This window comes from Cuculus canorus, chromosome 3 (assembly GCF_017976375.1).
Source record: "Cuculus canorus isolate bCucCan1 chromosome 3, bCucCan1.pri, whole genome shotgun sequence".
NCBI classification, from domain to species: Eukaryota; Metazoa; Chordata; class Aves; order Cuculiformes; family Cuculidae; genus Cuculus; species Cuculus canorus.
In genome coordinates, this window is record NC_071403.1 from 49,655,326 (window position 1) to 49,670,148 (window position 14,823).

The following is a 14,823-nucleotide window of genomic DNA, read 5'->3' on the forward strand; positions in this document are numbered from 1 at the left end:
TGCTTACAACTTTATCTGCAAGATGAATGTCTGTGGTCCAGAGTAATATTTGTAGCTCATGAGTTAGGTTCAGGTAAATGTGGATTCAACTCTGATCTATAAGCATCTTGAAGGACATGTTTTATGAGAAGATTTGTTAGGTCTCGCTCATGATAATGATTTGCATGAAAGAAGTCTGTACTAGCAGTTTAAGTGTGAATTGTGAATTTAACAGTCAAATGGTGTCCTCTGTGTGCAAAGTTATTTAGTTGTTCTGTGTTGCTTAAGACAAAGTTGTGAAAAGCCATAAATGTATTGTCAGCTGCTTATATCTGGGCATGTTTTTAATGTTAATCAAAATCTGGGTAATTTGAAATGTAACCAGAACCTTTTTATAAAAATGGAAAATATTAATGGAGGGTTCTAAACTCCTCTTCCTGTTCACACAGGTGAAGATGTCCTCTGCAGGTACTTCAGTAATGAAAGGATACCTCCAATCATTGAAGAAAGCCCCTCTGCACAGCACCCGCTCTCGAGGCCAGTGTCTGATAAGCAGTTAGTGAGGGGAACAGATTATGTTCGAGGCAGCAGGTGTTTTATGAATACAGACCTCCACAACAGTGCAACAATTCCTTTTCAAGAGGAAGGCGCTAAAAAATCCTCTGTTACGTCGTCCACAAAATCTTCCTCTACAGAGCCCTCACTGCTGGTCAGTTGGATCACAAGACTGAAACTGTTGACTCATTGACTATTGTTCACAAGACTGTTACCAAGTGCCTTTGCTCATCAGACTTCTCTACTTTTCAGCTTAAATGATGCATAGTGGCTAATGTGGTATTCTTTTCCTGGAGAATTTTACATTTTTGCCTTTTTGTGATTTTTTTTAATGGATCAGAGAGTTTAATAATGCAAGGAGGGAAGGAAGATAGCTTTCCTTTTATTGCCCAAAAGCTGAGGGCATTTATTCCTCTGGAAATAAGTAAAATTTCAAAGAGAGAGAGGCCACGTATGGCCTGACATCTGCATAATGGCATTGAGGAAACCATTGCTTTACCATACAGCCCAGTGGCACTTCAGTTGTCTGAGTGCTCTGAGGCTGGTGTCACTGGCTGACTGAAAGAATATGTAGAGCTCCACAACAATTGTGACCAGGGAACATAAGCAGAGAAATAGCAGTTTTGTGCAAGTTAGCGATGCTGTTGCTAGTGCTGCACGAGGTTCAGCCTTGTAAGGAAGAAGTACCAGTGTTGCCGTTCTTTCTCTGATAGTCAGAGAACTGGAAGTGTTAGGGGAGGGAGTTCTCTTATTCAGAGATCTTGGGAAGTTGGATTAATTTAATTAGAAATCCATTCAATCTGATATATAATCAACGACATGCCAAGAAAATGCATCTGTACAGGTGGTAAAAGAAATATATATTTTTTTCCTTAATTGTTTAAGAATGATTTGCTGTTAACCAAAGTAAGCTTTTAAATACAGTTCTGTTGGACTTAGAGCTTTTACAATGGTTCAGTTTTTGAATGATGTGTTGTTTTTATGAAAAAATATGTGCTATGATACATTACAATTGTAAGATGTCTTGCTATTTTCTATATAGCTCAAATTTTTCCCCCTCTAGGATTTTTAAGTAGCATTGGGTATTTTGGGAGGAAAATAAAACTTCTTTAACAAAACAAGAGGATACTAAAGAGGTATTGTTTAAAACTGAATGTACATAAGATTGTTAGTATGCAATGCAAACAGTTGGGTTTAATTTAAAAGTTAAATATAGTTGTATATTTTTTACACTTTTAACAGATACAGTTTGTACCTTTGTCTGTGGTACTGGATACAAATTAGCTGAATGAAAAGAATCTCTTTTATATTCCTTGCTAATTGTAAGACTATTTTCTTAGATAATGCATTGTGAACGGTCCTTAATCCTTTGGTCTTGCTAAAGAAAAGAAGAATAATTTGTGTTTAATAACCAATGGGGAAGGAGGGAGGTTGAATGTTAGTTTGCACTTTGGAGTGGGGCAGAAGTCATATGTGATAACAGAAGTGTTAAACATACCCTAATTCTGGCTGTGAAGCTGTGACCATTCTGCTGCAACAGGTTAACAAAGTTTTGCCACAGTCTTGCAGAGGCACAGGGTGTTAAATTCAGCTTTCAATTATGTTTGATTCTGATAGGTGATTAGTAGGTGGGGGCTGGTTTGGATGTTCTTAATCAAAACAGATTATATCGCCATGGTGTGCCACTTTTCTCCATCCTCCTCAGATACCACTCCAGTACAGATGTAGCCAAGCACAGCTGCAGTGAAGTTGAATCTTAAAATAGTCAGGTGCAGCCTCTGAGAAGAGGACTGAAATTGTCATGACTGTTGTGGTATAGTCCATCCCCAAATTGGCTGAAGTGTCTTAATTTAATCCACTTCAATAACTTCAAATCAATTGAAGTTGGAGATATTATCTAAACAATGCTTTAAAATAGGGTTTTTTGGCTTGTCTTTAATGTCCTGTTTTCCATGGTTTAAAAATAATTGGAGAAGTATACGCTTCAGTGTATGCATTCATGCACAGTGATGTGGAAGAATCTATGGATGCACATGGTTTCTTTGGGTTGTATCCTGCCTGGGACATGCTGTAACACACTGTTCCATTAGGCTGTTCCATTAGGCTGTCTTGGTTGAACAGAAGTGAAATGAGCTTGTGCTAGTTTAACAAGTCAGTTTAAATCACTGCAGCTACGGAGAAAGGAATTTGTAAGCATTTAGGCAGTGTGACACTTCATCTGTCTTGTTGCCTAAATATAAGCTAACACCTGTACCCTCCTCTGTCCCATCGTGTCCCCCCCATCCCCTCCCCCAAAAAAGAAAGACAACCAGCAAGCCAACAAATCCAACTAACTGATGTCTTCATGCTCCAGTGTCTGACCCGTGCTGAGTTAAGGTACTGAATTTAACCTTTTGTCTGTCAATCATAAAGATGTCTAGTAGTTGATATTGCAGGAAGAGAGTTGCCTGGCTTCTAAGAACAGTGGAAACAGGTGCTTTTCTGGAATTTACCAGAAATGGTATTGCAGTTTCACAGAACGATTGAGGTTGGGGAGGACCTCTGGAGGTCATCTGGTCCAACACACCTACTCAGGTAGGGCCACCTGCCCAGGACTATGTCTTTTGAATATTTCCAAGGATGGAAACTCCACAACTGCTCAGGGCAATCTTTGCCAGCGCTCAGTCACACTTAGAGTAAAAAAAAAGTGTTTCCTGGTTTTCAGAGGGAAGCTCCTGTGTTTCCGTTTGTGCACATTACTTCTGATCTTGTCAGTGGGCATCACTGACAAAAGCCTGTCTTCTTGGGATCCTCCCTTCAGATGTTTGTGCACATCTCAGAGTTCTTCTCTTTTTCAGGCTGAAAAGCCCCAGCTATCTCAGCCCTTTTTTTTGTAGGAGAGGCGCACCAGTCTCTTCATTGTCTTTGAATTATCTTCAGTCTGTACATGTCTTTTGTACTAGGGATCTCAGAGCTCAACACAGTACTCCAGATATGGCTCCATGAGTGCTGAGTAAAGGAAAAGGATGGCCTCTCTCAACCTGCTGGCAATACTTTTAATGCAGCAGAGTTTCCACTGTAAATTAGCCAAGATCATTGAAAAGTCATGCAAAAAGACAAATAACATGTTTTTTCTTGCCCCTTTTGAGATTTATTCATCATTATTGATGGTACTTTGGCCATTGGAGTGTATGTATGCAGAAAAAATATGGCAGAACATGATATACCCTTTTTTGTTACAAAACTCACATCCTTACTACTGTGAAATTAGTGTGCCCCAGTAAGCTACTGTGACTTCTAAATACTTGTCTGCAGCACTGCCTGCTGCTTGGTGTATGCTGCAAACCTTTTTATGTAATGTGTGGTATGTATGAGTCTTTCTCCGGGAAGCTAGTATTTTATTGGCCTCAGCAGAGAGATTTTTCCCCTCTAATTATCAGATAGAAAAGCTCCATTATCTGTTCTCAATAGTAATAGCTATTTAGGATTGCAGTATAAATCGTAGGTATTTAATGCATGCAGTCTTCCCTCACACCTCTACCTTTTAACTTTTTAATGCAGTGACTTCGCTTATAAGGAACAAGCTGTTTAACACTGACCTAAAAGGTGGCCATATCCGTTTTTTGAAACATGAGGAGATAAATGCAGTTGAAAGACTTACAGAAGCACACTCTATTCTTTCTAATATATATAAACTAAAGCTTTTGCTTCCTGTGCTGGTGATGTTGATTACTAAAAAGCAAATGCATAAAGGAAATGTACAAGAACAATAAGATAGATTGCTGTAACTTTAAATACTTGATAAGGTGAATTAAACACTAGGCCACTTTTCCTTTTGTCTATGTAGTTCTCTAACATGTAATTTGACCTTCCAAATGTCTGCATTTGTTTAAAAACCTGATCTAATCTTGCTATGCAGGATATAGTCAAGGTATTCGCTGCAATATTCTCCTCTAAAATAAAATTTTATAAACTACTGTGGGGGTTTATGGTTCTGCTCTCATTCACTCTAGAAATCTTGATTCAAAGTGAGAATGAATTCTAATTAACTCATTTTTTTCCTCTTCCTGAGAGAAGGGAAGGAGGAGGGGAATATCTGTGGAAGACATGATCATAAATTACATTGAGTCTGAGGAGAAGTAACAGTCCTCTCTCTTCCTGCATGGAGAAGGGAAGTGATCTGAAGAACTTGTGGAATGTTGTAAGTCCATAGCCACACGCAGCTGAGGTATTTTGAGCGAGGGCCACTGCTCCGTAGCCACCCTCTGATCAAGATAATTGTTCTTGGCCAGTGCAGGCAACCCTAGCAGAAGGAACCTCATCTCTTGAAGTACTTTATGGTAGCTGCTTTGCTTATGTGTGTCAGACCAAAGCCATTTTCCTCCATCCTGTGGAGTTGGTTTTATGTGGCTCTGAGAGGTGACTACTAAGCAAAATTGTTCTTGGCTCAGGTATGCACAGATTAATGTCCAAATGATTTCTTTACCAAAGGAGGTACGTAGCTCTTAATTATTTTTCTTTATATTTATAACAATGTTAGTAATACTAGAAAGGCCTTTCCAAGAGAACTGAAGGAGTAGATGGGGGAGTCGGGCTTTGATTTGGAGATGGGCTTGGTGGTGTGTAGAGAACCAGTGTGCTATTGCTGCTAGATGTTAATGCAATTGTTGAATAAGCTGCTGCAGTTACATAGCAGCAACTAATAAAGTCCTGCTTTTTGTTGCAAAGAAACATTGCAAGTTCTTCACTACATGAACTCTAAATGATGGGGAAAATGCAAGTACTCCTACAAGTGTTGTAGGAAGAGAAACATAAAGTGAGGTTTCAAGGCACTGGTAGAAAGCAGATCTTTAAGAGCAGGTTTTACGCTCTTCTGTCAGAAGAGGTTGGACTTCAGATGATTTCACTCCCTATGTGACACTTCTTCTCTTGTAAAGAATAGATTTAAAACTCCAGCTTTGTTTGTGCATAACGTGCTGTGTTAACTAGCTCATGTTTGGCAAATAGCAACATAACACAGATAATTTACCACTACTGTTACCATCTGGGAGAAATGCTGCTGTTCCTTTGGAAGATTGGTTGAAGTTGCAGGGAAGGCCCATAGCAGTGCAACTCCTGAGTCTGGTTATTTTTCTTTACATTAATGGCACCTGTTAGGCATTCTAGTGCATGGAGAAGTGTTAAAAATTCAGCTTTTACAGATGGTTCCTTTCACATTTAAATTTCATTTGGAGAGGGTGAAACTGGTTCTGTTTGTGGAATAATTTCTCTCACCCATCTCCTCTTCCTCTTTGTACCATAGTAATTGAAAAATGAGGGGAGGTGTCTGAAAAGTTTTAACTCCCAAGGACTAGGGCACTTTTTGTCCAAGAGGTTAAATTTGAAAGATGTTGATAGCTCATCTTCTTACTGTATATAGTGAATATAGGGGGTGAGCTGTAGTTTGCAGGGGCCGGAGGGATGGGGAGAAGACTACAGCTAGGAAAAAATCAGGCAATATGTTTCTGGCTTAATCTGAGGAATGTAGGTGACAAGTCAGAAACTGCTATTATGCAGAAACTTGGCTGTTCTCTTGGTGTATGAAGGTACATGTATTTGTTACAACAAACTGTGCTTAGGTTGACTTCCCTAATGAGTACAACATCCGTATTCAGTGCATACATATCTTGCCATGATACAGTACTCCACAATACCCTGGATAACCTATCATGGTGGCAAAACGGCACAATTGGAAAAGATTGTAAAACCCACAAAACCGAATATTTGGTACTCTTGCATATATATATTGTGAGCTTTCAGGAATGTGCACTAGATAAATACTGACCTGGCTTCTATTTTAGTCTGTGGAGTGTCTCTAAGACAATACCCTGGGTGTTCCCTTACGTAACAATAGCAAGAAAATATTATTTTACATGGTAATATGCAAGAGGAAATAAGATATAAAAATGATTACTAATGGCTTGTAGGGACAGAGTTCAGGGCAATTCTTCAAACAGTGTTTCCTTTAATATTATGGGTCATGTAATTAGTGTTTGAATTCTGGATGACCATCAGAGATGGGTGGAATCATAGAATAGTTAGAGTTGGAAGGGACCTTAAAGAGCATCTTGTTCCAACTCCCCTGCCATGGGCAGGGACACCTCCCACTAGACCAGGCTGCCCAAGGCCCCATCTAACCTGTCCTTGAATACTGTATTATACTAATTTTATACTAATTAATGAACAAATAACATTTTTCTCCTAAGCAGCGCTTGTTTTAAAAACAACATACTCCGTAAGTTGAATGCTCATTGAACAGAAAGAGAGGGTAGGAAAAATAATCTAAGCTAACTTATCCAAACCAGGAAACAGATGGTTAAGTTGACTGGCTTTATAGCTGGAAAGGATAAAGAATTTTCTTGTTATGAAAATTATTTTGTCCAAATCCTTTTAATCACATTGCCAGCAGGCAGTCTTCACAAACTGCTATATGCCTGCAGCCAGGTCCTAAATAGACAGTGTTAAACCCTGATGAGGGGTGTATCAACCTCGTTGACAAATTCAACTCAAACCTTATCGTGCAGGTTTTACTTCCTCAGGAGCTTTTTGTGTTTATCAGTTAATTTCTTGAGTCTTATGCATGATCTGAGCAGCAAGACTCTTGTGTGAATGCATTCTCAGAACTGTTTTTGCCAGCAGGATTGGTATCTTGGAAGAAGGTGTGTGCTTGTGGTTTTCTGCACTTACACCAGTACTTCTTTCCCCAGCTTCTACTGTACGGCCTAACACACAGTCTCAGAGCATAAGCTGGAAATGTTCATGCCCAATTGGAAAGAAGTATTGGGTCCTTTGGAGTATGCTGCCCTGTCTTGCTGTATAGCAGTACCTTCTTTCTTCTCTTCAGGCTGAATTTTCCTTTGCACATGCAGCACATGTTCTAGGTGGCCATCACACAGCAGCCTGTTAAGGTTTTATAATGAACAAGAGCTCTTGAGGGAGCTATCAACTTAAGCTGAAATGTAGAAAAAGCACTCCAAAAAGACTCAGTGTGTAGAATGAAGAAAGAGGAGCTGGGCTAAGCTGAATGTATGGATCTGTGTTGTGCTGAACACACATTCAGCAGTAACTGCACAGAAAAGAACCCACACAAATGCTATATGTTCCTTTGTTTCTACTGCTACATTTATGTGGTGCTGGAATATGAAATGAGGGCAGTCGCTCAAAGTCGTTACATATATTTAGTTCCACGCACAGCACTTGAGCTGAAGTGCTGTGAAAGATGTGTGAAAAAGCAGTCGATAGCTGCTGTCTATGTAGTTTAAATTTCTGCTGTGTAAGTTGTTGCTGCGTCAACTTAAAATAATAGACTTTCCTTATATTTTTACCTGCACAATGCAACCCAGCTCACTGGCAAATGCGTAAGCATCAGTTTTGCCTTCTTTTCTGATAGTTGGTAACTGCTGAGATTGTCATTTGTATCGTGCCTCATGCAGTGGTCCTAAAGCTGGGTTACTCTGGTTTATGCCCAGAAGTGGAAAGCCAAATTTAAGAAGAGTATTACTGAACCAACATCACTTAGAATTGTACTTTTTAATACGTACTAAATATGAAACAGGCAGGATTTGTCTGTTGCACCTACTTTGCCGGTAGGAAGAAAAATGAGGATTGCATACTGGGTTGAGGAAAAAACCCAGACCTTTGTGTCTCTTCCAGTTCCTGCCAGTGGAAGAAATGTTTGTTTTAGGATGACATAGAATAGGTATAAACATTTCTTTTTAAACCTCCCTGTGTGGCCACCTCAGTCGTTCAAGATGATATAAGCCACTGGCTTTTCCCCTTAAGTGGTTATGGAGTTAATTTTTTTTGGCAAAGAGCAAAGATATATTTTCTTAGGTGATTGTGTGATTTGTTAATGGAGATGGACTAATTAACCATAAAGCAAATGCTTGACAGTGCTAATAAGCAGGAAGGTTCCTTGGAGTTGTTTTGTGATTGCAACTTCTGTTTGTATGTTGGGGTCTGTTGAAGATGAATGTTTATCAAACATGGCAGCTAGGCAGTAGCCAAAGAATCAGAACAACTAAATCCAATTTACACTGCCACTTTCAGCTAAGTGTGTTAGTAGCTCGATGGGTTTTTGTGTTCTTCTTGTTCCCCTAAGTGTAGCATTCTTTAGTATGTGTGAGCAAGAGTAGGAGAGTAGGAACACATGTGTGGAACAAACCTGATGAGATTCTGATGAAGCAGTGGATGCTGCTTGCTGCCAATGCTCAGCTGCTGCATGTTTTGGTGTACTTTGGGAGTGCCTTTGCAGGTAATGAGCTTCAGACTCTCATGATCTTTGCTTAGATGCTTTTTTGTTAGTAATGCCAAGTAGCCACAAATGGGCCATAAAATTCTATCTGCAAACTGTAAAAAAAAAAAAAACCGAGACAAACACTAACAAAAGAAACCCAAAACAAAGAAACCCTTTTTTACATCTTATTAATAATAACAATGAATGATCATGAATAATAATGAAAGGAAGGATTTTACCTTGGTAAATTGATAAATCTTGGGTTTTTTTGTTTTATTGCATCATAGTAGGAAGCAAGAGCAGTAGTTCAGATATTGTAGGTTCTTGTAGAGCAGCTGTGGTGTTTAAATTTCTCTCCACAGAACATGAGCAAAGGTTTTCTTAAGTGTAACGTGGGTTTAGGTGCGACTGTCTTCTCCAAGCCCACTGAATATCACGCTGAACATGGTAAATTCTTAATATCTTCTGGCACAGCTATTGACTGTTTGTTTTGGATAGGAAGTTGGTAATGAGTTGCTGTAACTGAGTAGGATGGAACAAGATCACTGATCTCCAGAATGAATTATGTTCTTTTCCCTGCTTCCTTTTTCCTCTCTGACCTTCTCTTCCCTACATTAAGGCCAGTGGACTTTCCAGGAATTTATTGCACAAACAATTATAAAGCTTTTAATATTTATGGCCTAATCTAGTTTGTTTTGTTGTCTGAGATAACTTTGGCCAGAGCTTTCCAGTAAAAATAGTGCTGCTGGCAAGATGGTATTTCCAAGCTCTTTATTGTCATGAGAATTCTTCTCTGCTTAGTAAGCTGTCAGCTCAGGCTCTGCTTTGAAGCTGCTTAGAGGACCTCAAGCAGTCCTTGGTCATTTAGCTCTAAACATGTTGGCTTTGTATCAATGCAGAGGAAGGGAAGTCTGCTTTTTCTCTTAGCTTTGTAACTCTGGATTCATAGGTCCTGTTGGAGACATGGATGTGGACTCATCACACAGCCCTCCTGCCCTTTCCTGCCTGCCTGTCTCCTAATTTCTGTACATTTGCTTGGTAGGATGGACAGATGAAGTCGAGGAGGAGACCCTCAGCTAAAATAGTAGTCCCTCTTCTCCACCTCTTCCTTGGGAGCTGAGCAATGGGCCTCTGATTCAGCTCTCAAAATACAAATTTAGCAAGCTTGTGACTGCAAAAGACATGAGTAATTGTTCAAGTGTTGTTTAGAAGAAATAATGTGAGGAAGTACAAATATTTAGGAATTCAGGATCAAGCACAACTAATATCAGAAGGCTTGCTTACCTGGGATGCTGCCAATGTGGCTGAGCATTAGCCGTTGCAGTGGCAACCTACTGGTGAGCTTTGTGGACCCCCTCTGCTGTCATGCAGGAGCTGCTTTGGGGCTTTTTTCCTGAGGAATTGTCTGCATTTTTTACTAACATCAACCCTGTCAGCTTCCTCTTACCCTTTTGTGAAACGGAATTTTCTTCCTTTCCCAGAGTGGCTTTTTCATGACCTGGGGGCCAAGTGAGACCCGCTGTCTGTTAGCAGGGGGTGAGGGGGGAGGTGGATGTGGTATTCTGGGTCATACACAGAGTCCCCACTGGCTGTGTGGTGTCCTGCAGTGACTAACCTGCACTTGATTGCTGTGATGCCATGAGCTGTATACCAGAACTAGTTAATGAGTATACTTGATAAGAAAATGAATCCGAGACTAGGAAACTAAATAACAGGTTGAAAGCCTAATGCGATAAGATACATGAGTTGTTCTTTGGTTTGCCAAGTTTGTTTTCCTGTGGAAGTGTGGGGGCATTTTAGAGGGATGCTGTGTCCCACAGCACAGCGTTAATGCACAGGTAATGTGAGGGAGCCATTACTTAAAAAAAGATTTGGCAGTGTATGAACTCCTTGTAAGGCAAAGCATGATCAACCTAATGCTTTGCAGGAGGGCCATTATTAAACTGAAGAGGGTATGTAAGCTGGGGTTCTCTGGGAGAGACTGCAAAACAAGTCAAGGCACTGAGACAGACAGACAGGGGTGCTAAAAGCATGAGTGAGCCGGGCAACAAGAAATGCTTCGGAAACTGTCAGCCTCTGGCCTGGACAGGCACACACTCTCCTGGGTTGAAAACTGGTTGGATGGCTGAGCCCAGAGAGTGGTGGTAAATGGAGTTAACTCCAGCTGGAGGCCAGTCACAAGTGGGGTTCCCCAGGGCTCGGTAGTGGGTCCAGCACTGTTCAATGTCTTTATCTCAATGACCTGGATGAAGGCATTGAGTGCACCCTTAGCAAGTTTGCAGATAACACTAAGCTGGGAGGAAGCGTGGATCTGATGGACAGTAGGGAGGCTCTGCAAAGGGATCTGAACAGGCTGGACCGCTGGGCTGAGGCCAATGGCATGAGGTTTAACAAGACCAAATGCTGGGTCCTGCACTTGGGCCACAACAACCCTCTTCAGTGCTACAGACTGGGGGAAGAGTGGCTGGAGAGCTGTACAGAGGAGAAAGACCTGGGGGTGTTGGTTGACAGCTGACTGAACATGAGCCAGCAGTGTGCCCAGGTGGCCAAGAAGGTCAATGGCATCTTGGCTTGTATCAGAAACGGCGTGACCAGCAGGTCCAGGGAGGTTATTCTGCCCCTGTACTCAGCACTGGTGAGACCGCACCTCGAATACTGTGTTCAGTTCTGGGCCCCTCACCACAAGAAGGATGTTGAGGCACTGGAGCGTGTCCAGAGAAGAGCAATGAAGCTGGTGAGGGGGCTGGAGAACAAGTCTTATGAGGAGCGGCTGAGAGAGCTGGGGTTGTTTAGCCTGGAGAAGAGGAGGCTGAGGGGAGACCTTATTGCTTTCTACAACTACCTGAAAGAAGGTTGTGAAGAGGAGGGAGCTGGCCTCTTCTCCCAAGTGACAGGGGACAGGACAAGGGGGAATGGCCTCAAACTCCACCAGGGGAGGTTCAGGCTGGACATCAGGACAAAAATTTTCACAGAATGGGTCATTGGGCACTGACAGAGCCTGCCCGGGGAGGTGATTGAGTCACCATTCCTGGAGGTGTTTAAGGGACAGGTCAATAAGGTGCTGAGGGGCATGGTTTAGGGATTGATAGGAATGGTTGGACTCGAAGATCCAATGGGTCCTTTCCGACTTAGTGATTCTATGATTCTATGACTCTGTGTTTCACTTGTTAGTTAACTGCTTGGGATAGGAATGGAGTGTCTCTGTGTGTGTGCACGTGTGTGTGTGTCTCTGTGTCTGTGTCTCAGAAGCTTAGGTTTCAGGATTGTGACTCATTTTCCCAGGTGTTGACCAAAGAGGCTGGGAGTGTAGCTGGAAGATCTCAGAAGCACTCCTGTTGCTATCAAAGAAACTGAGGTATATAAAAACCCTGAACCAGAAATTTGACGTTTGGAAAACCTGAACCACTCCTGGTAATGAAAGGACGTAATATCTCTTACAGCTCACTCCTGCAAATACGGGTGTCTTTTTTTGCCTAGTTTCTAATGCAGTATGTGACGTATTTTCAAAATGCAGAAGAGTGTGGGTACTCTCTGGTCTCACGCGTGATAGGAGGTGTTGTTGTTGTTGAGTCTGGCAGTGTTAGCTCAGGGCAGGAACTGCAAGGTGAGGGTTACACCAGCTTGACTAGTTTGATACAAGCTCTTCATGTTGGACATACTTAACATGTCTACATCTTAAAATGAAGTGCATGTCAGTTAAAATAAAAAAATCAAGCAAAAGCCACTAGTGGAAGAAGAGTTGCTTACAAAGCATGGTTCTCTGGTTGCTTTTCGATACCTTTGCACTACTGGTGCCCTAATGAAAAAGGGCTCACTAGGTGAACTGAAATCCTTCCTTCTGTTGATCAAAGCACCAGGCCAAGCAACATTTATTTTTCTTGGTCTTGAACGATTTCCAGTGGTGATAGGTTCATTCAATATGTTGCTGCCTTTCCTTTTGCTTAAGCAAGGTGGCCTGTGATGGTATGTGTGCTGCATGTGCCCTGGGGACAGCAGTTGTGTGTGCTCGATGGCTCCAGTTTGGCTGCCCTTGCGAAGCACCTCAGGCAGTGTGCCTTCAGAAGACAGCATTGCTTTCAGCTTGTACTGCTTTTCTTTTCTAGGGTAAATACATGTTTCTCATGCTAAATAAACAGGGCTTGTCTGGCAAGAGGTTCTTTCCAGGGCAAGCTAGGTTTGGTTCTTCCTTCTTTATGTGTCAAATGTGTTCAGTTTATTAGAGCTGTTCCTGATTTATGGCTGCAGGGGTGAAAATGAAAATAGGATCTTGATGAAGAGGATTCAAGTGAACTTTTGAACAAATTACGAAAGGCTAAGGAAATTAAGTAAGCCAGGCATTGTTTCTTCATCTTTGAGCAGTGCTAAAACAAAAATACAACAAGAAAAACATATGCATTTTGCCCTTGTGTGGTTTTTTTTCCCCGCTCTCAGCTTACTGTCTGGAAACTTCTAATATTATTCTTCTGCAAGTTTCTAGGAAATGATACTGTCTCGAACTTTTGAAATGGAACTGCAGGTAACTTTGTGGGACACTTAAGATCAAGCATCTGCTTATTGTGCTGTTGTATCTGGGAGAGCAGTCTGCTTGCAACATCTGGCTTTTCTGTCCTTTTCCAGCCCGCCTACTCTAAAACCAATGCATATTACATCAGGTGGCTTTCAAAATGATTAACTCATCACTAGATCCTCTTTTCACTGCCCTGTTTGGTACAACATTTAAGAATATAAAATGTATTTTTAAAGGCTGGAGATACTGCAGTATGTAAGGGCAGGTAAATGTGATTTTAATAGGTTTGAAATTTGAAGCTGTTCTATAGCAACGCACGTGATGCTTTTTAGGTGAAAAGTTGTTCTTCAGATAGAAATTGTCTTGATATGTATTTGGACTATTAATTATGTGTTTCATTCAGAAATGCACAAAGCACCATTTGTGTGCAACTTCAGTGAAGTTCATGTGGAAAAGCTGAATCATCGAAGCCTTCTGAACGATATACACTATTTGGTTGTTTTCTTCAGTAGGCAGCTGGTGAACTCTCTTCCTGTACGGGGTGGGGAGTATAGTGGTAAGAAAGGGAAGACGGGAAGGAGTGTCTGGGGGTGGGGGAGCCCTCTCGGTGCAACTTTACAATTTTCCTGAGAAACCTCTAGATTTGTGGTAAGTTAAAAATATATTTGGAGGATCGAAGACGCATTACTTATTCCAATTAGTTTATAAAGTGTTCTTTATTTTAAAGTAATAATACTTTATACACTTTACAAATATGATTTCATTAGTATAAATTGTTTAAAGCAGTACTTCACGGGGAGGATGTGGGAATTGTGCTAGGGCTGGGGATCCCTGAGATGAGGAGTCTTCTGTGACTCCTGCTCCCCTCTCAAAATCAGAACATAAATGGGTAGATTTGGTGCCTCCCAGCCAGCAGGAAGAAAATGATTAACTCAAATTCTGTGCTTCTATTCGAAACGTAAATCTTAATGTATGTGTTTACCTACATAAGCTCAGTGGTCGTGAAGCGCTGTTTAATGCTGGAAAAACTCCCAGCTAAGGAGTGGGGGATACAGGTGGTAGTCATGAGGAGAAGTAGTTTTGCAGACCTCCCAAACACTCCCTTCAGCTATATCATCTCTAGTTTTTCAGGTATAGAGTGTATGTAGTTTTTCTGTGGGCTATTTTGTTTACATGGTCACTGGCACACAACTTTTAATGCTCTGTCCTTTTATTACAGTCTATCTTATCTATTTACATCATAATGTTTTTTTGTAGTAAGCAGTGTCTTACAGTTGTAACTTCGTGAGCGTTTTGGGTCAGTGATTTAATTGGCTCCTAGGCACTTTTTTACTAAATAGTGATAACAGTTTAAAAGGCCTGAAGAGGAGCAGAATGGAAAAAGCAATGCTAACAAGCTTTGCTTAGAGATCTTCTCGTTAGCTCATTTTTTTTTGAATTTTTTTTTCACAAACCGGTATGCATTCAGAGTTTCATTTGAGTCTATACCAAACTCAGTCTGTGTCAGCATAAATAGTAATCTGCATGG

General features: G+C 41.1%; 2 protein-coding genes across 5 annotated transcripts in view; both read left to right on the forward strand.

Moving 5' to 3' along the window:
• The window catches only part of CNKSR3 (CNKSR family member 3), a 64,078-nt gene extending 58,909 nt beyond the window's left edge, over positions 1–5,169 (forward strand). For 2 of the 3 annotated variants that reach the window (XM_054061084.1, XM_054061085.1), the window contains exon 13: positions 429–5,166. In XM_054061084.1, coding sequence (XP_053917059.1) covers positions 429–727 — 299 coding nt within the window. In that variant the 3' untranslated portion in view covers positions 728–5,166. Of the gene's footprint in view, positions 1–428 lie in introns of all 3 variants that reach the window. The other variant, XM_054061086.1, reaches the window with a different exon arrangement.
• Positions 5,170–7,475: 2,306 nt separating this feature from the next.
• IPCEF1 (interaction protein for cytohesin exchange factors 1) overlaps positions 7,476–14,823 on the forward strand; it is a 96,951-nt gene continuing 89,603 nt past the window's right edge. Inside the window, exon 1 of one of the 2 annotated variants that reach the window (XM_054061087.1) lies at positions 7,476–13,943. The gene's annotated coding sequence lies outside the window, so the exon portion shown is untranslated. The remainder of the gene's footprint in view (positions 13,944–14,823) is intronic. The other variant, XM_054061091.1, reaches the window with a different exon arrangement.